At 45.0% G+C, this 25,414-nt stretch overlaps 1 protein-coding gene across 1 annotated transcript in view; it reads right to left on the bottom strand.

The window, feature by feature from the left end:
• The window catches only part of HELB (DNA helicase B), a 37,810-nt gene extending 33,121 nt beyond the window's left edge, over positions 1–4,689 (bottom strand). Inside the window, exon 1 of the mRNA XM_030548804.1 lies at positions 4,404–4,689. Coding sequence (XP_030404664.1) covers positions 4,404–4,599 — 196 coding nt within the window. The 5' untranslated portion in view covers positions 4,600–4,689. The remainder of the gene's footprint in view (positions 1–4,403) is intronic.
• Positions 4,690–25,414: the final 20,725 nt, after the last annotated feature.

Below are 25,414 nucleotides of genomic sequence, written 5' to 3' on the forward strand. Positions count from 1 at the left end.
AATGACTTAGTATTGCCATAACAAGATTCCTTATCTCTTCAGACCCACAGAGATGGTAAAGGTTTTTTCTAACTTGACTTAGTCCTCATCAAAACTAGAAACGTTATGCTGACAAATCCTCCTAGTACAGACCAATTTATACAGGCAGAGAATAATATTAAAAGGAACAGCCAGTATCAGTTTGTCAAGAACAAATTATGCCACACCAAATCTCATTTCCTAATATGATAAGGTTACTGGCCTAATGGATGGGGGGAAGCAGTAGACATATTATATCTTGATTTTTAATAAGGCTTTTGACCCAATACCACATGACAGTCTCATAAGAAAATTAGGGAAATGTGGTTTAGATGAAGTTACTATAAGGTGGGTGGACAACTGGTTAAAAGACCATACTTTAAGAGTAGTTATTAATGGTTCACTGTCAAACTGGGGGAAGGGGAGGTATCTCATGATAAGGGTTAATGTCTCTCTTACCTGTAAAGGGTTAACAAACAGGGACCCCAAACACCTGACCAGAGGACCAATCAGAAGACAAGATACTTTCAAATCTCATGGGAGGGAAGCCTTTGTTTGTGGGTTTGGCTTTGTTCTCTCTGGGTCCTGGATGGGGCTAGAGGTGCAACCAGGTTTCTGCCAATCTCCCTGCTACAGTCTTTTATCTGTTCAGAATTGTAAGTAAGAAAAGGCGGTCATAGTCTTTTAATTTGTTTTTTTTTTCATTTACATATGTGTACTTGCTGGAAGTAGCTTAAATTGTGTTTCTGCTGGAGAAAGTTTCTTTCTATTGTTTATAAGTTGAAAGACCCTGTAACTTTTTACCATCTAAAGTGCAGAGATAAACCTTTTACTTTTTTTCTTTCTTTTTTTATTAAAAGTTTTGCTTTTTAAGACCTGTTGGATTTTTTCTCCTAGTTAAGGTTCAAGGGAATTGGTGGGGAGAAGGGAAGGAAAAATTTTCTCTTTGTGTTAATTCACACAGCTTGTATTGCCTCTGGGTGAGAGGGAAGGTAACACTCCTCTCGGTGTGGTGATTCTAGAAGTTGAGTCAGGTGATCTCCTAGTGTTCCCAGGGCGGGAAGGAGCTGGGAGGAAGAAGGAAATGGTTTATTTCCCTTTGTTGTGAGACTCAAGGAATCTGGGTCTTGAGGTCCCCTGGGAAGGTTTGGGGGGGGGAACCAGAGGGTATCAGGCCCCAGATTTGGGAATTATACTTGACAGGAGGTATCTCATGAGGTCCCACCGGTGTCAATCCTGGGTCCAGTACTATTCAATATTTTTATTAATGACTTGGCTAATGGAGTGAAGAGTATGCTTATAAAGTTTGTAGATGACACCAAGCTCAGAGGAACTGCAAGCACTTTGGAGGAAAGGATTAGAATTCAAAATGACCTTAGAAAACAGAGAATTGGTCTCAAATCAACAAGATGACATTTAGTAAAGACAAGCGCAAGGTACTTCACTTAGGAAGGAAAAATCAAATGCATAACTACAAAATGAAGAGTAACTGGCCAGGTGGTAGTATTGCTAAAAAGAATCTGGGATGTAGTGGATCACAAATTGAATATAAATCAACAATGTAATCCAGTTGCAAAAAAGGCTAATATTCTGGGGTGCATTAAGGGGAAAGTATTATTTAAGAGATAGGAGTTAATTGTCTTGCTCTCTTCAGCACTCTTCCCCCTGACAGCTAGTGATGGTGGGGGGAGGCTTCAGGACTAGACTGTATTTACATGAACTCACCTACTCTGCCTAGGTATCTAGCAGACAGAGCTGTGTTACCCAAGAGATCAATTTGGCTGGTGTTGGGTCATGAAATGTTATCCTTACTGTATGAGTAAACAGCAGAAGAACTATACGTAGATTGTCCTGATTGAAGGGGTCACTCTTAGTGCTTAATTTTTGCCAGTGCTGAGCCCTGGCACCTCTACGCTTGGCAGTGCATAGCCCTGGGACTTCTGGGCTTGCCACATCAGCTATGAAAGTAAAAAACTTGCTAGAGCCCCAGCACCTCTTTCATTACAAATTAAGCACTGGTCATCCTCAATTGAACTGCACTCACTAAGCAAAGGGTTTGGATGGCAGATCCCAGGGGGACAGGGGTTTTGCTTGGTGATGTGGGCTGTGCCTAAGACACTCAGGCACTCTTTGACCTGCCCCTCTCCATTATTTAAAAATAGAGCTTATTAGGCTCCACAGAGAATCCTTTGTTTTGTTAAGTGGTCACTAGAGCTGAAATCACAAATAATCAGTTCTAAGTGCTTAGAGCTGCTGGAGGACAGCATTTCTGTGGAAGAAACAGCACAGCCGGCACTGGCAGCGAGGTTCCCACACTGAGAGCTGAAATCACTGAGAGCTGGGTGGAACCTCAAGAGACTGACTTGTAGAGGTCACAGTGGCAGATGGCAGCAGCCGGTGATGTCTCAGGGTCATCGACAATGGAGTGGTGGAGTGAACAGAAGCACGACAAACAACAGTGGCTTGAGTGAGCGGCCAGCATGAGTAGCGAGCAGCTGGAGAAATGAGCAAGATGACTTCTCCTCCACACCCTCCCAGGGTGGGAGGTGAACTCACATGAAAGCACCTCTGATCTATAGGTCTTCACTGACCAAGTATTAAGTCTCTGCGTACGTTATCTTGATGCCAGTGGTAGGCCAGCAGATGAATTTATAGATGTTTAGGTTATAGAAGACATATTGGCTGCATCTCTGACAACCCACATCTTAGAAGAGTTAAATGCTTGTAAACTGAACCTCAAAGAGATGGCTGCTCGTGCATTTGATGGAACTGCAAACTTCTTTGAAAGACGTAGTGAAGTACCAGCTTTGCTCAGAGAAAAATTTAACTTTAATCTCTCCTATACACACTGTAGAGGCCATCTACTCCAACTAGAACTACTATGAGCTAAAGAATCTTCAAAATGCATTTAAAAAGCTATAAATTTAATGTCTTCATTATACTCTTTTTTTCAGCAAGAGTCCAAAAAGACTGAACACCTTGGAAAATATAGAAGATACACTAGGACTGAAGTTCAATTTAGTACAACCTGGGAAAACCCGCTGGCTTCCTCAGGAGCGATCCTTGGCTGTTGTCTTAAAATTACTGCAACCACTATTATTGGCTTTGGAAAGTATCTATCGAGAAAGGACGGATCTAAGTGGTGATGCTAGTGGATTACTTTTGCTACTAAGTTCAGAGAAGACAACTGCCATTTTCCTTTGTAAGTCTACTGTGAAATCACTTGGGTCATTAAAAAATGCCATCCAGGCATCTGCTACAACAGTAGTAGATCTCTGTCCAGCAATGGAAGCTACACTTGGATCAGCGAAAGATCCGTTGAAAATGTACTGGAAGAAGCAGAGACTTCAGTTCAGAAGTTGACTAATTAGGGCACTTATATTAACTCCTTAAATGAAGAGGACAAGAAGTGTTTGTTAAGCCAGCTGAAAACATAAAGTACACAGATTGATTTACATTTCTACAATAGCAACTTCTGGATTCTACTCAACCTCTACCTAGCTTTTACAGATGCTGGTCTTATAAAACACTAACAGTGTCAGGCACTACCTGCAATGGAGTTGCCATATGATCAGGACAGAATAGAAAATTTGAACGCAGAGTGGAATATCATATGACAAATGAAGATTTGACTTCAACTTCTACTTTAGCGTCAGTAGTGGTTCTGCCCAATTTTTGTGTTATAGTTCCTGGGATGAAAGAAGTAGGAATTCATCTCTTGCTATTCCCAGTCATAACAGTTACAGCTGAGCATTCGTTTTCCTCATTGAATAGAATTTTGTGTTCTGAAAGACGTCTCCTGTTACCTGATCATGAGCCTATAATGAAGGACTGGAAGTACCAGACAATGAGAAGCCACCAAAAATGAATGCACTGCATTCAAGTTGTTCATTAATGGAGCTGTGCAAAATTACAAGAAACCAAGAAGGCTGTAGATATAGCATAGTAAGCGTGTGTAGCAACTTTAATTTGTGTGATGATTTAAAAAATGTTTCATGACCATTTTATTAGATTTAAGTTTTACTATGGTGCCATACAGCCCACTTTCGCCCTAATGGTCTCACCCCTCATCAGTCTTCACCCTCCCTCCGTATTTTTGAACCACCACCACCTATTTCAATTCCTGGGGAAAACACCGGGCTGAGCGAAAGGAAGGTGCCCCAGCGCTGGGACTGAGGAGGAGCCGGAAGTTGGGTAAATGTGTCACTGAAATGCACAGCAAAACCCTCCCTGCCAGCCCCTCAGAGGCACTGCCTGACACTCAAGCCCATGAGGCACCAGCGGGGGGGTGAAGGGCTGAGGCGCGCCATGTTCCCCCATCCCGTGGGCAGGAGGGAGGCGGGCTCGCGGGGAGGGGTCTCCCTGCCTTGGCGCGCGCTCCTCACCCTTTCGGCGCGCGGGCAGGGAACCCCGTAGCACCTGCCCGCTGCTGCACAGCTCGGAGGCGTCCAAGAAAAGCGAGTCAGGGTCCGGGTCCGAGTCGTCCTGCTCCTCCTCTACTTCCGCCTCCCTGCCCTTCGCCGGCAGCAGCACCCCCCACAGCTCGCTCACGGGCCGCGTCCTCCCGCAGGCCTGGGCCATGTTTCCTCGCCGGGCCCGGCCGAAGGGGGCGGGCGGCTCCTCCCCGCAGGGCCGCCGCCTCCTGGGTGGGCTTAGCCAGCCCGCAGCGCCCGCACTGAGGGGTCGCGCGCCCCGCCGCTGAGCCCTGTTTCCGCTTCTCCAGCAGGCCGGGCCCTTCCGCCCACTCGCCCTCTGGGGGCGGGGCTCAGTCCCCGCCCCGGTCCCGTGATATTGCCGCCTTAGGGGGCGTAGTTATGTGCTGGTTCCCCGGCCGACCTGGGCTGGGCGCCGCAGCCTCCGCTGAAGTGCCGGCCTGGAGGGGCCGGCTGGCATTGCTCTTCACACTGCTGTAGTGTGAGGCGGAAACCAGGCTGGGAGGCGAGAGCTCGCCGCCAAGGCCTAGCCACGCTGTTGGGGCTGCTTTGTAAAACCAGGGCGGGCGCTTCCATTTAGCGACCGAGCACCAGGATTTGGGAGGGCGGCAGACTGCTCCGGTGGAAGGTCCGCTGGTCCCACGGCGCTGGTGGAGCATCTGCAGGCACGCCTGCGGCAGGTCCACCGGAGCCGCGGGACCCGCGAGCTGGCCCTGCGCCTAGGGCACCAAAAACCCTGGTGCTGCTCCTGTGTAAAACGCAGCACCACCGCACGCTCACAAGCTGTTTAAAAGCGTTGCTGTAGTCTGTTGGGCCCAGGCTATTAAAGAGAAGGTGGGTGGGGGGAATAGCTTTTATTGGACCGGCGCCTGCTGAGGAGAGACCTAGGCGACTAGTAACTGTTGATAATAAAGGTTATGGTGATATTGCCCTGTACATGGTGCTTTCAGCACAGCCCAAATTTAGAGTATGGCTACACTTGCAGCTGTACAGCGCTGGGAGTTAAACCTGTCTTCGTGCAGCTGAGTAGAACAGACTGCAGTGCTTTCCCACACTGACAGCTGACAGCACACTGTCGTGGCCACATTTGAAGCGGCATTGGGGTGGTGTTTTATGGGCAGCTATGCCAGCATTCAAGTGGCTGCAACATGCTTTTCAAAAGGGGGGGTGGAGTGGAGTGTGACAGGGAGCGTGGGGGGAGAGAGTGGGTTTTTGGAGTGCAGACACTCATAGGCGGCAGGTTATATACATTTGCGGTGCTCGGGTGCCAGGAATATTCAGGGCTGGGGGCCCTGCTCCAGCAATATTTGGAGCTGGGTCTCTCCCCCGGCCCTGCCTGGATCGGGCCCCAGCCCCCGCGGGTCTCCCCTCCCCCCCACTGCATCCCTGTCTGGAGCAGGTCCCAGTCCCCGCCTGCCACCCCTCTCCTTGCGTGTCCCTGCCAGACAAAAAGCAGCGCGTGCGTCTCCCCTGCCTGCTCGTGCTGCCGGAGGAGAGCGATTCCTGGCAGAACTGCTGTCTGCTGCCCCAGGGTCCTAGGGTCTGCCCTCCACTAATGGCAAGGCACCCTGCCCTTACCCTGCCCTAGCCCTAAGCCTCTCCAACACCCCAAACCCTCTTCCCCAGCCAGGGCCCTCATCCCACTGCACCCTAATCCTCAGCCCCAGCCCCAGCCAGAGCCCTCATCTCCCCGCATCCTAATCCTCAGCCCCAGCCAGAGACCTCATCCCCCCGCACCCTAATCCTCAGTCCCAGCCCTGAGCCCTAATCCTCAGCCCTGAGCCCCCTGCAGCATGAACCCCTCATCCTCAGCCCTACAGCCCACACCCCAACCCTCTGCCCTAGCCCTGAGCCCCCTCCTGCATCATGAACCCCTCATCCCCAGCCCCAGCCAGAACCCTCACCCCTCGCACCCTAATCCTCTACCCAGCCCTGAGCCCCCCATATCATGAACCCCTCATCCTCAGCCCACAGTCCTCACCCCACACCCCAACCCTCTGCCCTGAGCCCCTTCCTACATCATGAACCCCTCAGCACCAGCCAGAGCCCTCATCCCCCCACGCCCTAATCCTCAGCCCCAGCCCTGAGCCCCCTCCTGCATCAAGAATCCCTCATCCTCAGCCCCACAGCCCTCACCCCTGGACTCCCTCCTATCCCCAAACTCCCTCCCAGAGGGTGCATCCCCTCCCCCTTCCCACACACCCCTTCCCACCCCCAAACTCCCTCCCAGAGCCTGCACCTCTCACCCTTTCCTGTGCCTCCACCCCCAGCCCAGAGCCTGCACCCAAACTCTGTCCCAAAGCCTGCAACCCTCACCCCCTCCTGGACACCTACACCCTGCCCCAGCCAAGAGCCTGCACCCAGCACCCAAACTCCATCCCAAAGCCTGCACCCAGCACCCCTCCTGCACCCTAATCCCCAGCCCAGGATCTGCACCCCAGACCTCCTCCCCCAACCCCTTCCCAGAGCCCTAGGCAGGTGAGGGCGGAGTTTGGGGGGGCAGAGTTGGGGGGCGGGTTCTGGGCACCACCAAAATTTCTACAAACTTGCCACTCATGCAGACACTGTGTCAGCAACTGCCTTACAAGTTTTGACCCCCACCCCCACCCCAACTCACTGAAAGCAAACAGCAGCTGTTTGGTTTTTTCCTCACAAACCAGATAAGCAGCTGCTCACCGAAACGGACCCTTCCCCTCCCCCTGCGTGCCTCTTTCTTCAAGCAAACATTAGCTGTGGGCATTCCAAAGGGAGCCCCTGTCATAAATAGATAGTTAAGGGTTAATGTCTCTTTTACCTGTAAAGGGTAACAAACCTTTGACCAGGGGACCAATCAGGAGACAAGATATTTTCAAATCTCGGTGGAGGGAAGCCTTTGTTTGTGTTTTTTGGGTTTTGCTTTGTTCTCTCTGGGCTCTGAGAGTAACCACACGTACCTACAGGCTCTCTAATCTTCTATTCCAATTTTGTGAGCACAAAAGGAGAAAGGTGGTATAGTCTTTTTATTTGTTTTCCTTTATTTGCAAATGTGTAGTTTGCTCGAAGTATTTTAATCGTATTTTGCTGGGGGGAGGCTTCTTTCTAGTTTCTATAAGCTGACAGACCCTGTAACTTTTTACCATCTAAATTGCAGAGATAAACTTTTGCCTTTTTTTCTTTCTTTTTATTATAAGTTTTGCTTTTAAGACCTGTCTGATTTTTCCCCCTTGCTGAGGCTCAAGGGAATTGAGTCTGTACTTAACAGGGAAGGAGAAGGGAGGGAAAGGGTGGAATCCCTTTGTTTTAGATTCACGGAGCGTGAATCTGTCTCTCTCTCCAGGAGACCTAATTTCTCTGTGTTGTGATTCAAGGAGTTTGAATCACAGTAATCTTCCAGGATAACCCAGGGAGGGGAAGGCTGGGAAAGGCAACAGTGAGGAAAGGGGTTTACTTTCCTTGTGTTAAGATCCACGGGGTCTGGGTCTTGGGGGTCCCCAGGGAAGGTTTTGGGGGGACCAGGCACTGGAATTCCTGATTGGTGGCAGCTTATCAGATCTAAGCTGGTAATTAAGATTAGGGGAATTCATGCTAGTACCCATATTTTGGACGCTAAGGTTCAGAATTGGGAATTATATTATGACAGCCCCCTACCTGCCTCTACTCATTCACAGCAAACAGTAGCTGTGTTTGTTTTCGTCGGGGATCTCTCTTATCCCAGATGGCTCAGGTTTTGTTGTCCAACCGCAAAGAGACAGGCAACGACCAGCAAGAATCCCACTATCAAGTTCTTTATTGTAGCATGCCGTACAACAGAGAACTGCCCAACTCATTCCATACAGAACCAGCCCCCCACCCCAGATGCAAACTGTTTTTTATTAACTACTTCGTCGCATCATCACTTACGTTGCATCATCACTGTACCTTCCCAGCATTTGTTCCCAGCATACAAAACAAAGAACAACTGTTACTGCTTGATAACTTCATGCTTAGTACAAAAAAAAAATACATATTACTTTAAAAAGTGTCTATAAGCATTTTTTCCCAGCCTCTAAGCATTCTCTTATCTAGCAAGGTCACACAGCTGTCTTATCTACCCCAGACAGTAAATTTTTCAGTGGGCCTTGGTTAGTTGCTAGGCCAGAACCACACTCATCAGGAGTCCGAAGTTCACAACAAATAAAGAGAGGCATCACAACAAAACAAGGAAAGGAACCTTCACTTAAAAGGATTATGGGGAGTTTCCGGAGGTTAATCACTGCATAATAAGGTTACTCCCCGTTTACACTGGAGCAGCAGTGTCTCAGCCACTCTGCAGCAGCTGTTATTCCTCTCGGGAAGGTGGACTACCTGCAGCGCTATAGCCACAGAGATACAGCGCTGTATGTGCCTTGCCAGTGTGGACGAGGAGTGAGTTACAGCTCTGTGGGCTGCTTTATTGTGCTGTAACTCTCAAGTGTAGCCAAGGCCTCAGTTCTAACAGACCTTACAGGGACACTGTGAAACTGACTGTACACACAGCGCCATCAATACATAAAACTGAACAAACTGAAAAAAAGTAGAGGAGACTCTTCCTCCCCCTCCGCTAATCTCTTGGGTTTTTCCTAATCCTACTTGTTAGCTTGTACAAAGTTTTCAGACAGAAATGTGATTTTTCAAGTTGACAGTTGTGCCTTTAGCCATGATCCTACATTTCTGCCCACCTGGAGAGGAATGCAGGATTCCTTGCCCCATAGGGAATTCCAGACTGACTGTCACAACGCTGGAGTAAAGCAGGACTTGGATGATGGCCATCTTAATAAAAAGTGTAAGCACTTTTGCATCCCTGCTTTCAGGAAATACTACTCCACAGCCAACTTTAGATCTTTCATATATACTGGAAACTTGACAAATCATTATCCATCAAGCAGTTTGTGCTCCAGAAAGACCCCAGGAGAAAGTATGTTTCCAGAATTGCTGCAAGTGGTCTAGTCCATTCACAATTGTCTTCTCCCTCAGATATGGAAACACCTAAAAAGAACATCTGGTGAAAAAATGTCTGCAGAGATACTCCCTGCTGTTAGTAGGAGGAGGAATCTGTATGGTTTATTTTTAAGTTGCAATAATTACCACATATTTGTACCCCTATAACAGATGCTTTGACAAGAGCAAAATAAAACTGACAGGCATTCATGGAACACCACACAGGATTGGAAAATTATTCCTTAGAACTCCTGAGATCAAACAAGACACTGGGAGATTCTATTGAACTCAGGCCTGAAGTAACTCTCATGTTCAGTCTATCTTCCTGTTAAGGATAGCTAGATGCACAAGAGAACTCAAGTGCACAGAACTGTTTTGTATAGCATAAGGAAGCTCAATGGCTCTGTCATACACAGAACACAAGAGTGCAGCAAACCATAGTTAAACATTATAGGCCTATATTTCTTCATACTAGTAGGGTGAGTCTATAATGAGGTTGAGGATCCATACCTTAAAAGGCTCTAAGTGAGCAACGCACTTGAACTGTATAGAAAGCTGTAGCCTGCTGTGTTAACCATGAATGTCCCGTTAACACCTGAGTTTTTGACCTATAATAAAAGAATTATTTCATTTGCAAAAAAAGTAAAAATAAACTGAGTGATGAGGCAGCTGGTAACATACAATTAACTGCAGCACTGTAGTGCACTATTAGAAATCCACAAAATAAATACATATTTACCCACATTTTCTGACCCTGCCTCCAGTTTAACAAGATGAACAACAGATGCTGCATAGTTTACTAAGATTTTAATTTTTTATTTTGTTTTGCTTTATTTTTAATGCATAAATTGGTTAGAGAATTCATATTGAATAGGATTAATTTAATGGCTATTTTAAATATATATATAAAACTGAACACTCAAATTTAAATCTAGATGGACTCCAAAAATCTGTCATACTTGTTTCTAATAACAGGAACACAGAAATATAGGAATTGCCAGATTACCAGACTGGATTAGAATAGCGGTCAACATAGTCCAGTATTCTGTCATCAGCAGTGACCAAAGTTGAAGAAACTCTGCAGTAGTTAGTTATGGTATAAGGTGCCCCAGGGAAAGTTTACTCCTATTCCCCAATAATATAGATTAGTTTATGCCCTGCAGCATGTTACGGGTTTATATCCCTTCCAAAATTCCTCAGAGTATTTCTTTTAATGTATAATTACTGTTATAACTTGGATATTCTTAGTGTCCATAAATGTCTAATCATAATTGGACTCCTCAGCCTCTGGCCTCAATGAAAATTGCAGTGATTTCCACAAGCTAGTTTTCCATTGTGTGAAAACATAATTCCCCTTACAAGATTTGAATTTGCCTTTCGATTTCATTTAATATCCCCTTGTTCCCACACTATGAGATAGGGTGAACAGAAGTTCCCAGTCTACCTCCTCTGTACCATCCATTGTTTTCTACACGTTTATCAGATCCTCTCTCATTCATCTCAGCTAGGATTTTCATAGGCGCCTCGGAAAGTTAGACACTTGAAATCCCATTGAAGTTCAATGGGAGCTGGGCACCTAACTCCTGGGGCTCTTCTGAAAACCTTAGCACATCTCTCTAGTAAACTTGCCAGTCTTTTCAATATCTACATATCAGAGCTTATCCATGCCTTGGATCAATCACAGCACCGATGCCTGAATTCCCTCTATTTCTGCTTTATCATTATCTGATCAAATCTGCGCAAAGTATTCCAGATGAGGGCATACCATTGATTTATACATTTGCAGTATTTTACTCTCCATTTAGTCTTCATTATATATATATCCTACCATTTTGTTTGCTTTTTAACCCCTGTGCTGCACAGTGAGTGGTTGTCTTCCCTGAGCTGTCTGCAGTAATGTTCTGCTCTTTTTCTTGTTAATATAGAATGCACTTAGGTATATGACTAGATAAAATTATTTCATGAATTATGAAAAAAATCTTTGGTATATAGTTTGGCTAAAATGTGGGTGTTTAAATACATCTTAGATCAAAATGTGATAGTGTACCTACTTTATACAATTTAACTGAGTTTTGGTAAGGACACTTAAGTGTAGTTATGAACTAGCAGGTAAAGTAGCTACTTCTTTCAGGAGAAACCTTGCTGTATTGCAGTTGAAGAGGAATACAGCAGAGTCTTCTTCATAGCTTTTGCTAAAGATTTTACTCCTCCATTAAGTGCAAAATTGGGTCCTTGGATTGAAACCATATTGTACAAACACTGCAAATAGTACTCACACAAGTAATCAATGTACCAACATTAGCTGCATTGCACATCACTACTCTCATTGATTTCAATGAAATAATATTGCACATGTGGAAATGTTTGAAGGATTGGGCCCTAATCTACTAATTTAGGGATTGCCACATTATCAGTCACAAAACTCTGGAACTGCTAACTTAATCAGCACTCATTCCTGAAACATTTTCCATAGTCTGACTTGATTCTGCCTGGCAAAACTCCACACACACATGGTAAATACATTTTGGGGGGGAAACAAGCAAGTAAAATATTGCATTTATTAACATATTATAAGTTCAAGTTAGTAGAATTTGTGCCTCTGCTGGTAAATTTTCATAACAATTTAGCAAGCATGTCTCAAATGCAAAATGTATTCATAGTCAAGGAAGAATGAGTAACTTGCACCAAGTTACCTTGATATCGCTCACGTCAGTTACTCAGTTCCATACCTTTGCATGACAATTGCTGTTAAATGTTCTACAAGGGTTGGTTGCAGATTTTTTTAAATGCCCTAAGAGCAATAATTGTTGCCTCAAAGGGGGCAATAACCTCCAGATACACAGACAAAGACTTTTTTCCCCCTTTGAATATGTTCCCCAGTTAGACTCCAAAATATATGACTCTTGTTTTTCAAAAATGAAACTGATGGGTGCTTTGAAAAACTGGGCTACTTACTTAGGAACCTCAGTAAGGATTTAGGGCTCTGATCCTGTTCCTATTGAGATCAACAGCAATGGTATCCTTGAGTTCAGTGCTGCAAGATAGTGCCCTATGTGCCTAACATAAGCACCCATTCTTTAAAGTCTATCCCTAATATTTTAATAAACACTTTGTCTTTCTATAGCCAGGGCCAGCTCCAAGTGTTTTGCTGCCCAAGCAAAAAAATTTTCCCGTGCCCCCTGGCCCCGCCCCAACTCTGCCCCTTCCCCACCCCATTCCAACCTCTTCCCCAAATCCCTGGCTCTGTCTCCTCCCCCAGGTGTGCCACATTTCCCCTCCTACTTCTCCCTCCCAGGCTTGCCTGAGAAGGAGTGAGGAGAGATGGAGTGGCAGTGCACTTGAGGGAGGAGGCAGAGGTGAGCTGGGGATGGGAGCGGTTCCTCTGCCCCCCCCGGTTACTTCCTGCGGCCCTCCCCACGCCCCCCACCGCCTCAGCTCACCTCTGCCTGCTCCTTTGAGCGTGCTGCCACTCCGCTTCTCCCCGTTCCCTCCCAGGCTTGCTGCAAAACAGCTGATTTGCACGGCAAGCTTGGGAGAGAGGGGGGAGAAGCGGTGCGGCAGCACTCTCCAGGGAGCAGGCGGCAGTGGAGCAGAGGTGAGCTGTGAGGGAGCGGTTCCTCTGCCCCCTCCAGGGTTACTTCCTGCGGCCTTCCTCGCACTCACCGCCACCGCAGCTCACCTCTGCTGAGGGTCAGCTCCCGGCTTTTTGCGCCCCAAGCAAAAAAAAAAAAGGGAGCCGGAGTGCCACCAGTTGAAAAGTGCTGCCCCAAGCACATGCTTGGAGCACTGGTGCCTAGAACCGGCCCCGTCTACACCACATTCTTCCAAAGTTTAACAGACAAGTTCATGATCACATGCCCTTCTTTGGTAAGAATTATCCCCATTTTACAGAAAAGGAAACTAAGGCAGAGAGCAATTAAGCGACTTGCATAAAGGAAGTCTGTGGCAAAATAATAATACTATTTAGGTCTTATAAAGAGAAGCCAGTGTTTTAACCACAAGACTATCCTCCTCCTACTTTGAATTTCATATCAACGTACAACAAACATTTGGAGGATGCACTGGAGTTTTAAGTACTCACCAGCTACTAGGAAGCTGGCCCAGATCATATGAGAAGTTCGGTTTCCTTTCATGAAATATGAGTCTGATTCTGCACTCATTCAACGTTTGGGACTCAGGCAAGGCCTTATTTAAAGTAAAATACCTGTTTCCTACCCTTATGGCTTTAAAGGAATCCTGTGCATTGCTAAGAGCACATCAGGGATTTCTGTCTAGCTTACTGTGTGGCCGGAGGAACACAGGCCAAGAAACCTCTCTCTTCCACAGAAATCCCCCATCACCCATGGGTTTTGCCTCCCCCAAACACCCTCCCCATCACTAGCCCCTGGCCCTGCTGCTCCCCCACCCCCACGCCCGGATGACCATCTAGGCTGGCCACATGCTGAGGGCTCCTTTCTTGCCCCACCCCTCCACCAGACTCCCAGCCCTGGCCTATACTGCCTCCCCCACCCCCCAGAACCCCATGATGATCATCCCCAGTGTCCCCAGCGGCCCCCCTCCCCCCCGCTCCTCTTCCTCCCTCCGCTGAGCCCTCCCATTTTGCCCTGCCACTGCAAGAAAGAATTACCCCTTCTCATTCACCAGCAGCAGTAGGCAGAGCGACTCCAGCAAGCTCAGGCAAGCAGGCTACTCTCATCCAGGCACATACCTGAGTACAGCTGGGCAGGACAGGACAGGGACAGCTTCCCCCTGCCCCGTCTGGAATGTGCCCCCACCCCGGCATCTGGGGAAGGGCATGTGACCATTCATGCCCCTCCCTAGCGTCGCGCTTGGGAAGAGAATCTAATAAAAGATATTCCCTCACCCACCTTGTCAAACTAAAGGGATATGACCAAAAACTTGGTCCATGCCAGGTAATGGGGGCAATAACTGCATTTAGGTTACCCAGCATCACAAGATTATTCTGTGGAGTGACAATGTGTACTAGAGATTCCAATTGATCATAAAAATGATCTTTGAGTAAATCAGCAAATTCTTCTATCAGCAGATAGACTAACATGACAGCAAGGTGACCTGCGGATGTTTAAGACATGCGCTAAGTAGCTGAGAAGACCCTGGTATCTAAGTTATCAGGGAGGACTTGGCCTTGCCTCGCAGTAGTAATGCTACCCCACGTAAGTGATTGGGGTAGCTTATGTTCCAATACATTTGTTAGTCTATAAGGTACCACAGGACTCTTTGTTACTTGTATGTATATGATCTATTAACCATTTGTAACTCCCTTCTTTCCTTTTATTATTAAACCTTAAGTTTTCAGTTACTAACGGATTGTCATTAGCATGATTATTTGGTAACATGTGAGTTATATATTGACCTGGCTAAGTGGTTGATCTCTTGGAATTGGGAGGACCCTATGTCTGATTAAATTGTTTTTCAGTAATCACTCATCATAAAGTCCAGTGTCTAGGTAGTGGGCCAAGGGTTGGAATACCTAGGGAAACTGCATTTTAGCTTCTTGTTGAGCAGTGTCGTGATACAGAAGTTTACTTTTGTTACCGGTGTGGTGAGTCTGTCCTATTTCTCAGCAGTCTGTTCTGAATTTGGCATCCTCAGCTGGGACCCCCTGAGGCATGGTGACAACAGCCAAGAATTGCATTGTGCCTTTTTGCTGCCGTGTCAAAATGAGAGCTCACATTGAGTGGCTTGTCTATGATGACCCCTAATCCCTTTCAGAATCACTGTTTCCAGGATACAGTCCTACATTCTGTAGGTATGACCATAACTTTGTATTTGGCTATATTAAAAGACAATTTATTTGAATCCAGGTTACCAAGTGATCCAGCTGGTTCTGTATGATTGCCCCATCCTCGTCATTATGTACCACAACACCCATTTTTGGTGTCATCCTCAAATTTTATCAACAGTGATTTTATATTTATTTCCAATCACTGATGAAGTCTTGAATAGTGTTGGGCCTGATACCGATCGCCACGGAACTCCACTAAAACCACTCATATTCACTGATGATTCCCCACTGATAACTACTTTTTGAGATCAGTCAGTTAGCCAGTTCTTAATCCATTTAACGTGTGCTTTATTGATATTCTGGAGTGCTAATTTTTTAATCAAAAGTGTGATGCCTCTCATGGGTGCCCAGGACTGTGGGGCACCTCACCACCATCTGGCTTGTGAGGAAGCCTTGTCTGTGCCTGCCATGGATCAGCTCCCTGACTCCACTAGCCAGGGGTAACACAAGCACACCCCTGTTAGACTACGCAGGCTCCGCTGTTCCTCTACAGCAGAGGTTCCCAAACTTGGTTCGCGGCTTGTTCAGGGTAAGCCTCTGGTGGTCTGCGAGATACTTTGTTTACCTGAGCTTCCACAGGTATGGCCACTCACGGCTCCTAGTGGCCACGGTTCGCCGTTCCCAGATAGCTACCCATATTGCACTACTCTCTGTGTTGATGAAAAAGCTGCTATTGTGGATGTGCTGGACTAACACAAGGAGCATAGTGTGGACATGCAACAGTGGTTTAATTATAGAAGTGGCTGTCCATTGGCATAACTTGCATCGCCAAAACTCTGTAGTGTAGACAAGTCCTAAAACAAAGACATCCCTTTGGGAATATGAGGAACAAAGAGAGACTCTATCTTTATCTTTTACCTTAGGAGACAAAGAAACCAAGCAATTTGATCTCTTTGATGGGTCCTCATCATGCTGGCCGGTAAAAGCTGGAAAGCAGCTGTAATTGAGAGAAATCAGCCTGAACAAAACCTGCATCTTGCTAGATTAAGTTTAAGGCGTTTAGATGTGTGTTTTTACTTTTATTTGTTTGTAGCCATCTCTGCCTTTCTCTCTTTTACTTGGTATCACTTCATCCATCGTCTTTTGTTAACAAACTTGTGTGGCTTTCATTATAAACCATCAGTGCTGTGTATGTTCAGTAAAGTAGGTACTTCTAGAAAGCTGACAGGTTGGAGTATTTTATTGTCTCTGTAAAGGCAGCAAACCTAACACTTTGTCTGTGAAGGTCTAGTGAGAGGGACTGTTCCTGCAGTAGACTGATTTTGGGGGAAAATGTAGGGCTGGAAGGGTCTGAAGGTCAGTCTGCAAGGAGTAATCAAGTCGGGCAGAGCCACAATAAGATTTGTGAGCTGCTGGCAGGCTGCTGAGGTCAGAGCTTGGGACCAAAGCTGCACAGCCACAAGAAAAAGACGGTTACTCACCTTTGTAACTGTTGTTCTTCGAGATGTGTTGCTCATATCCATTCCAGTTAGGTGTGCGCACAGCCGCGGTGCACGTTCGTTGGAAGATTTTTACCTAGCAAAACTCGAAGGGTTGGCTGGGCGGCCCCTGGAGCGGCGCCGCCATGGCGCCGGATATATACCTCTGCCGACCCAACCGCCCCTCAGTTCCTTCTTGCCGGCTACTCTGACAATGGGGAAGGAGGGCGGGTTTGGAATGGATATAAGCAACACATCTCAAAGAACAACAGTTACAAAGCTGAGTAACCATCTTTTCTTCTTCGAATGATTGCTCATATCCATTCCAGTTAGGTGATTCCCAAGCCTTACCTAGGCGGTGGAGTCGGAGTGAGATGTGGCAGAATGCAAAACTGCTGAGCCAAAGTCTGCAGCATCTTTTGACTGTTGAACCAGAGCATAATGCGAAGCAAAGGTGTGGACCGAGGACCAGGTAGCTGCGCAACATATCTCCTGGATAGGTACACGAGCCAGGAAGGCAGCAGATGAAGCCTGAGCCCTGGTAGAATGCGCGGTGATGTGGCTTGGGGAAATATGAGCCAAATCATAACAAGTGCGGATGCACGCCATCACCCAAGATGAGATCCTCTGAGAGGAAACAGGTAGGCCTTTCATTCAGTCTGCTACCGCGACAAAGAGTTGGGGCGTTTTACAAAAGGGTTTTGTCCACTCAGTATAAAATGCGAGTGCTCTACGGATGTCTAGGGAGTGCAATTGTTGCTCCCGTCGCATTGAGTGTGGCTTCAGGAAGAAGATCGGGAGAAAGATGTCCTGGTTAACATGAAAGACCGAAATCACCTTAGGGAGGAAAGCCGGGTGTGGTCACAACTGCACCTTGTCCTCGTGGAACACAGTGTATGGCGGATCCACCATAAGAGTCCAAAGCTTGGAGACTCGTCTGGCCGATGTAATGGCTATGAGGAAAGCTGTCTTCCAAGACAGGTATAGTAGCGAGCAGGTTGCTAACGGCTCGAATGGGGGAGACATAAGTCTGGTTAAAACCAGGTTGAGGTCCCAGGTCGGGGCTGGGCAGTGTACTTGAGAGTATAAGCGCTCCAAGCCCTCGAGGAACCTTGAAACCATAGGGTGTGAGAACATGGAACAACCACTTTCGCCTGAGTGGAAGGTAGAGATGGCTGCCAAGTGTACCCTCAGTGATGATACTGCTAGGCCCTGCTGTTTGAGAGACCAGAGGTAGTCCAAAATAGAGGGGATTGAGACCTCAGTGGGAGTAAGATTAAGCATTTCACACCAGCAGGAGAAATGCTTCCACCTGGCCAGGTACGTTGACCGAGTGGAAGGCTTCCTGCTACCCAGGAGAACTTGTCTTACTGATTCAGAGCAACGTAACTCTGACTGGTTTAGCCATGCAGCAGCCACGCCGTGAGGTGAAAAGCCTGCTGGTCTGGGTGGCGAAGCCTGCCGTGGTCTTGAGTTATGAGGTCTGGGTGGAGTGGCAGGGTAATTGGGTTGGCTATTGACAGGTCGAGCAACGTGGTGTACCAGTGCTGCCTGGGCCACGCTGGAGCAATCATGATGATGCGCGCTCTGTCCTTGCGGAGTTTCAGCAGGACCTTGTGAACCAGCGGGAATGATGGGAAGGCATAAAGGAGTTGGCTCTTCCATGGCATCAGGAAAGCATCCGAGATCTATCCCGGGGAGAGACCTTGGAAGGAGCAAAACATCTGGCATTCCCTGTTCTTGTGGGAAGCGAACAGGTCTATGTCGGGAAATCCCCACGTCTGGAAAACAGAATGCATAACGTCCAGGCGGATCGACCACTCATGAGACAGGAAAGACCTGTTGAGTCGATCCGCCAGGGTGTTCCGAATGCCTGGGAGAAAGGACGCTACCAGATCTATCAAGTAGGCTATGCAAAAGTCCCAGAGTTGGATGGCCTCCTGACAAAGAGGGGAGGACTGTGTCCTTCCCTGTTTGTTTATGTAGTACATAGCCGTTGTGTTGTCTGTAAACACTGAGACACACCGGCCTCACAACTGTTGCTGGAACGCCTGGCACGCCAGGCAGACTGCTCTCAGTTCTCGGACATTTATGTGTAATGCCAGCTCCTGAGAAGACCAAAGGCCTTGAGTACGCAGGTCACCGAGGAGAGCACCCCTGCCGAGAGATGACGCGTCCGTCATCAGGGACATTGAGGGTTGGGGCGGATGGAACGGCATCCCTGCATACACCAGGAAGGAAGTTAGCCACCATTCTAGGGAGCCTCGGGTGCTCGGGGGAATGGTGACTATCGTGTCTATTGGGTCCCTGCCCGGGCAGTATACCGAGTTGAGCTAAACTTGGAGAGGACGGAGGCGGAGCCTGTCTTAACTATACACTAACTATGAGCAATAAAAATTAACTATAACTATATAACTTTGAACTATATACACAACAAAATAACTAGCTAGGGAGATGGAGGTCAGTAAAACCGCACTCCACTGTTCCAAAGACCGACATGGGCGGTAAGAAGGAACTGAGGGGCGGTTGGGTCGGCAGGGGTATATATCCAACACCCATGGCGGCACCACTCCAGGGGGAGCCCCAGCCAACTCCACCGAATGTTGCTAGGGTAAAAATCTTCTGACGAACGTCCACATGGTGCGCGCACACCCTAACTGGAATGGATATTGAGCCAGCCTCGAAGAAGAACCCAGGTTATGAGACAGTGACCTATCCTTTACTGGCCTGAGTGAAACCCCAAAACATCACGCTCTGATACCACAGCTTTTGCTTGAAGGAACAGCTTAAGGGGATCCAACTGGAATAGGTGATGATCCAGAGAATGCTGGAGTCTTCTGAGTGTCACTTTGTTTTATTAAATTATGTGGTTTTGTATGTGTGCCTAGAACCTGTGACAGGTGCATTTCATAAATATAAAGACGAAGTCTACTGATATACCAATTCCATTTTGGCCCAAAACTAAGCCTGAGTAATGTAAAGGAATACCACGTGTATAAAAAGAAAGATTTAAATGAATTGGCCATTTTAAAAAGGTGTTTGACTTAAAAGCAGACATAAAAGATATATATACATCTGTATTCAAATAGTGGTTCCTTGTTTTATTTTAACTAATTTCATGGTATGGCAGTTTTTTCTGTGCTGAGCTTACAGATAATTTATAGATTAGTCCCTTTAGATGACAGGCTAAAAACATGACATATAAAAGGGGAAGAGGGTAGCGGCCTCTGATACAGAGAATCATACCTAAATTAATTGCTTAAGGCAATTTCCACATGGAAATGCTTGGCTGCTTTGTATAGACATATTTGAATGATGCCCTAAGATGATTTCACCTGGGAATACTTAGTTACATATTTGTTTTGAGTAAATGAGAGATAATTGTGCCTGAATATACAAGTACATTCTTGAGATGAGAAGCTGGTCCTGCAAGTATGAAGTCATTTTCAACAAGTCTGATTCCTGTATTCTCAGAATTGGTGTTCCTGAGAGGTAGTTTAGGGCAGAGGTTTCTCTTGGCTTTTTAATACTTGTAGACAACAATAAAAATATTGTGTTTTACATTTAACCCCCCTGTCAGGCTGGTAAGGGACTATTATCCCCATTTCATAGACAGGGAGTCTAAAGCACATATTTTAAAGTGTCCTAATTTTGAGTACCTCAGGTTTTGGCCACCAACTTTAGGTACCCTGTGCCTGATTTTCTGAGACGGTGAACATCTGATGCTTCCATTAAGGAGGCTCTGGTATCTAGGGCAGGGCAGCCAAAAATTGAGACATCCAAGATTAGAGGTCCCTTTGGAAAATCTGGTCCTAAATGATTTGCCCAAATCAATGGGATTAGAGTTCAGGTTTTCTTGAATATTTCTGTCCTCTGCTCATTCCACACAGCCTCTCATACAGCGAGGTGCATAAATGGTGAAATCTTGCCACTATTAAAGTCAGTGGCAAAACTGTTGACTTCAGTAGGTCCAAGATGTCACTCATAACATATAGGTAATAAAACTGAAAAACAGAATGTTATGATGCATATCTGTGAGACAGACTGCCAGGAACTGAAAAATACAACGCAACATGAGGCAAGGCGTTTTGTTAATAATTACCCTGTCACAAGGGCTTCAGAACATAGCTTGAAAAAGTACTTTGAAGTCCTAAGCTAACTTGGTGGACTGCTTTTCTGCCATCCGCTCCCCAATTAAATTCCACACCAGTACATGAGGAGGATGTACAGTAGAAGGACTAGGCACTCTGACAGCCCTATGACCTGTACCTCCTAATGCACTGTATTATCACTGCTGTGATAATTCCTGACTCCAGAGTATAATCTGACCTGACCACTAAGGAAGTTATACGCTCTGTCTGTGGGGAAAATGTATTTCTAAACTTGAAAAATCAATAGTACTGTATTCCAATGGGAAAAAAGCTATCTGAAGCCCCTAAAAAGTAAATAGTCCCAACAAACAAACACAGATAATTCATGCCATTCAATTACTGCTTTGTTCCTGATATACAGTAGCAAGGTTCTTCCCCAGTCAGTAGACAGAATGCAAATGTAAATCTTCCTGTTTTATTGAAATTTTTTAACTTCCACTCAGAAATCAGTTTTCAGAATGTTCTGGTAAGTACAGAGTGCAGTAAATATGAAGAGTAAGATTAATGCCACTTGCCAGAGTTAAGCGAGAAGACTGGTTGTATACATCAGTCTTGTCCATGGGCAGGCTTCTCTCATTTACATTTATTTTAATCTCTCCAAACCATAATATGTAGACATGCCCAATGATCACTGATTTGCTTCAGCAAACTGGTGTAGTGCCGGATCACCTCTACAAAACAAAATTTTGCCTTGAAATTATATTACTTTTGTCCAGGAGCCACTCTATGGGCAAACTAGCCAGCTGCCTAGGGAGGCAGATTCTGCCTAGATTGGCAAGGGGCAGCCAGGCTAAACCTGAGTGGCGCCGCGACTCTGTGGGCCAGGTCTCAGCTCCACTCACTAAAATTTGGCCCAGATACCCCTCTGTCTGTTTGCCTAGCGCAGCAGATTGTCTTAAACAGCCACTACTTGTAGCAAATGCAACACAAACTGTTAGTATCATGGAAACAACATTAATGTTGTACAGTAGAATCACAAGTTTAATGCCTAATCTAATAACTGCAGGTTCTCGCCAGCTAAACTGAAAGATTCACTGCTTTGTGGATCTGCCATATTTTTTCTCCCATGAAATGGGTCCATGACCACACCAAGAACTTCCATGAGTGCTCCAGAAAATATCCTTATGTTTGCAAGAGGCTCTCTGTGCTCACAGCCCACCTGCTTGTGCACTAGTATAGCTAAAGGTGGGCGTCACCTTAAATTGGTGTTACAAATTCTCAACATATCAGACCAGATCCTCAGCCCTACAAGGGCAATTGGAATTCCCTTTGTGTAGAGGAGTCCCTGGGGATATTCCAGGGGGCACAAATTGGAGCTGCTCCAACTACTGCTGAGGACCTGATTAGCCCTCAGCTGTCAATAGGATTGGAGTGAAGTAGAAGGATGACTGCAAGCGACTGATGCCCCTTTAGTCTGGTGAGACCACAAGGGGATTGTTTCGTTGCTATTAAAAATAATTATTACAGAAAGAGCATTATGTAGTCTCTGTTCTGCACTGTGGGATCCCGCTTCTACTGAAAATCACTCTATTGTAGTTGATCATGGGGGCTGAACTCTCACAGATTAAGGCGGGTGTAAACCCTTACCTTGGGGTAGGTTAACTGGTTAAAGCATCTCATAATTACAGATAAGGATAAAGAGGTTAGAATCTGGGGGAGCCCGCAAAGCTGTAAACTGAAGTATTTAAAAAGATGAAAACTTACAGAAACATTAGGGAAGACATAGACACTGAAAAAGAATGAAGGACAAATTGCTGCTCAATACAGGAAAAAAAGTAGAAAAGGAAAAAACAAAGATAACTTACTGTAGTGGTTTTTTGAGATTTTTTTCCCCACAGTCTGTGTAGCGCAGAATGGACAAATCCTCTTCAGACCTGAGCTCATTTGGATGCTATAAATAATTTTCATGAATAGTTCTGATTATTATTAAAAACAGGTTTTCTTTCACCTACAGTTTTCCAGAAAGAAAACCATTATATTGGGTACATGAACTGGTAATCCCCTTCCAAAAAAGTCAAGTAATGAATCACAATTTCTCACTTTGATTACATTAGATGTAGTCATCTAAATATCTAGAAAGCCAAAATGATTTTTTAAAGGAAATCCTAGAGAAGCTACTTTCAGCCACTGAACTCAGACTTTGAATAAGAATGAAGAAGTGCAAGATAAGGAACTATATATTAACATGATACATACAATTTACATTTCTACAGAAAAATTCCCTCCCCCACAAAAATAATACAAATTACTTATATTAACATAAAAATATTTTAAAACTTATGGTAACTTTGTAAAAATGACATATTTTCATCCAGTAGTACTGTTCCTAGTATTGTAGCTACAGTATTTATTTTACTGGGGAAAAAAACAAGATTTGCTACTTCTTGGCTCTCAGTATTGTTCTTGAGACAATATGCATATGGAAGAGAAACTGGATGCTATGTTGTCTTTTATATCGTCAACAGAACTGCTAACTAAATTCTAGGGCTGTCGATTAATTGCAGTAAATTCACGCGATTAACTCAAAAAATTAACAGCAATTAAAAAAATAAATTGCAATTAGTTGCACTGTTAAACAATAGAATACCAATTGAAATTTATTAAATATTTTTGGATGTTTTTCTACGTATTCAAATACAGTATATTGATTTTATTACAACACAGAATACAAAGTGTACAGTGATCACTTTATATTATTATTTTTATTACAAATATTTGCATTGTAAAAATGATAAAATAAATAATATTTTTCAATTCATCTCATACAAGTAATGTAGTGCAATCTCTTTATCGTGAAAGTGCACCTTACAAATGTAGACTTTTTTGTTACATAATTGCACTAAAAAACAAAACAATGTAAAACTTTAGAGCCTACAAGTCCACTCAGTTCTACTTCTTGTTCAGCCAATTGCTAAGACAAACAAATTTGCTTACATTTACAAGAAATACTGCTGAGCGCTTCTTATTTACAATGTCACCTGAAAGTGAGAACAGGAGTTTGCATGGCACTTTTGTAGCCAGTGTTGCAAGGTATCTCTGTGCCAGATATGCTAAACCAGTGGTTCCCAACCTTTCCATTTGGTGGGCACTGGACGACTAGCTGCCGAGGAGCATGGCCGCCGAACAAACAGCTGCCAAAATGTCACCAAGAAGTAGCATCATCAAGAGGTGTTGCCACTGAAATGCCACCGAAAATCAGCGGCATTTCGGCGGCAGCGCTTCTTGACATTGCCGCTTCTCACTGGTATTTTGGCAGCTGCTTGTCCAGCGGCTAATAGGTGGGCCCACATAGGTGCCCCGGCAAGTGCCATGGCACTCGCGGGCACCGTGTAGGGGACCCCTGTGCTAAATATTCATATGTTCCTTCATGCTTCGGACACCATTCCAGAGGACATGTTTCCATGCTGATGATGCTCATTAAAATAATAATGCATTAATTAAATGTATAACTAAACTCCTTGGGGGAGAACTGTATGTCTCCTGTTCTGTTTTACCTGCATTCTGCCTTATATTTCATGTTATAGCAGTCTCGGATGATGACTCAGCAAGTTTGTTTTAGAACCCTTTACAGCAGATTTGACAAAATGCAAAGAAGATACCAATGTGATATTTCTAAACTTAGATACAGCACTTGACCCAAGATTTAAGAATCTGATGTGCCTTCCAAAATCTGAGAGGGATGAAGTGTGGAGTATGCTGCCAGGAGTCTTAAAAGAGCAACAATCTTATGCGGAAACTACAGAACCCGAACCACCAAAAAAAAACAAAAAAAGACACCTTCTGCTGGTGGCATCTTACTCAGATAGTTAAAATGAACATGTATTGGTCCTCACTGCTTTGGATCATTGTCAAGCAGAACCCATCATCAGCATGGATACATGTCCTCTGGAATGATAGTGGAAGCATGAAAGGACATATGAATCTTTAGCACATCTGCCACATAAATGTCTTGCGACCCCAGCTACAACAGTGCCATTTGAACACCTGTTCTCACTTTCAGGTGACTTTGTAAAAATGTAACCAAACTTGTTTGTCTGAGCGATTGGCTGAACAAGAAGTAGGACTGAGTGGACTTGTAGGTTCTAAAGTTTTACATTGTTTTATTTTTGAATGCAGTTATTTTTTGTACATAATTCTACATTTGTAAGTTTAACTTTCATTATAAAGAAATTGCACTACAGTGCTTCTATTAGGTGAATTGAAATATACTAATTCATTTTGTTTTTTATAGTGCAAATATTTGTAATAAAATATAAATATAAAGTGAGCACTGTACACTTTGTATTCTATGTTGTAATTGAAATCAATATATTTGAAAATGTAGAAAACATCCAAAGTATTTAAATAAATGGTATTCTATTATTGTTTAACAGTGTGATTAGTCGCACGATTAATCACAATTAATTTTTTTAATCGCTTGACAGCTCTACTAAATTCAGATTGTAATCTTTATTACTGATGGTCATACATGGATTGGAAGGAATATGCTTAAATTTCAGATCCCAGTTTGAGTTTTCAGAACTGGCAATTGGAAAAATATTTTAATTTGCCAATCAATCAAATCTGGTATTGAATCAATTAGAGACAATAAACATGGAGCTCCCTCCCTTCTCCAATCTCATTGTTACACAGGCACATTTCAGAGTAGGACGC

The sequence above is a fragment of the Gopherus evgoodei genome, chromosome 1, assembly GCF_007399415.2.
Source record: "Gopherus evgoodei ecotype Sinaloan lineage chromosome 1, rGopEvg1_v1.p, whole genome shotgun sequence".
NCBI classification, from domain to species: domain Eukaryota; kingdom Metazoa; phylum Chordata; order Testudines; family Testudinidae; genus Gopherus; species Gopherus evgoodei.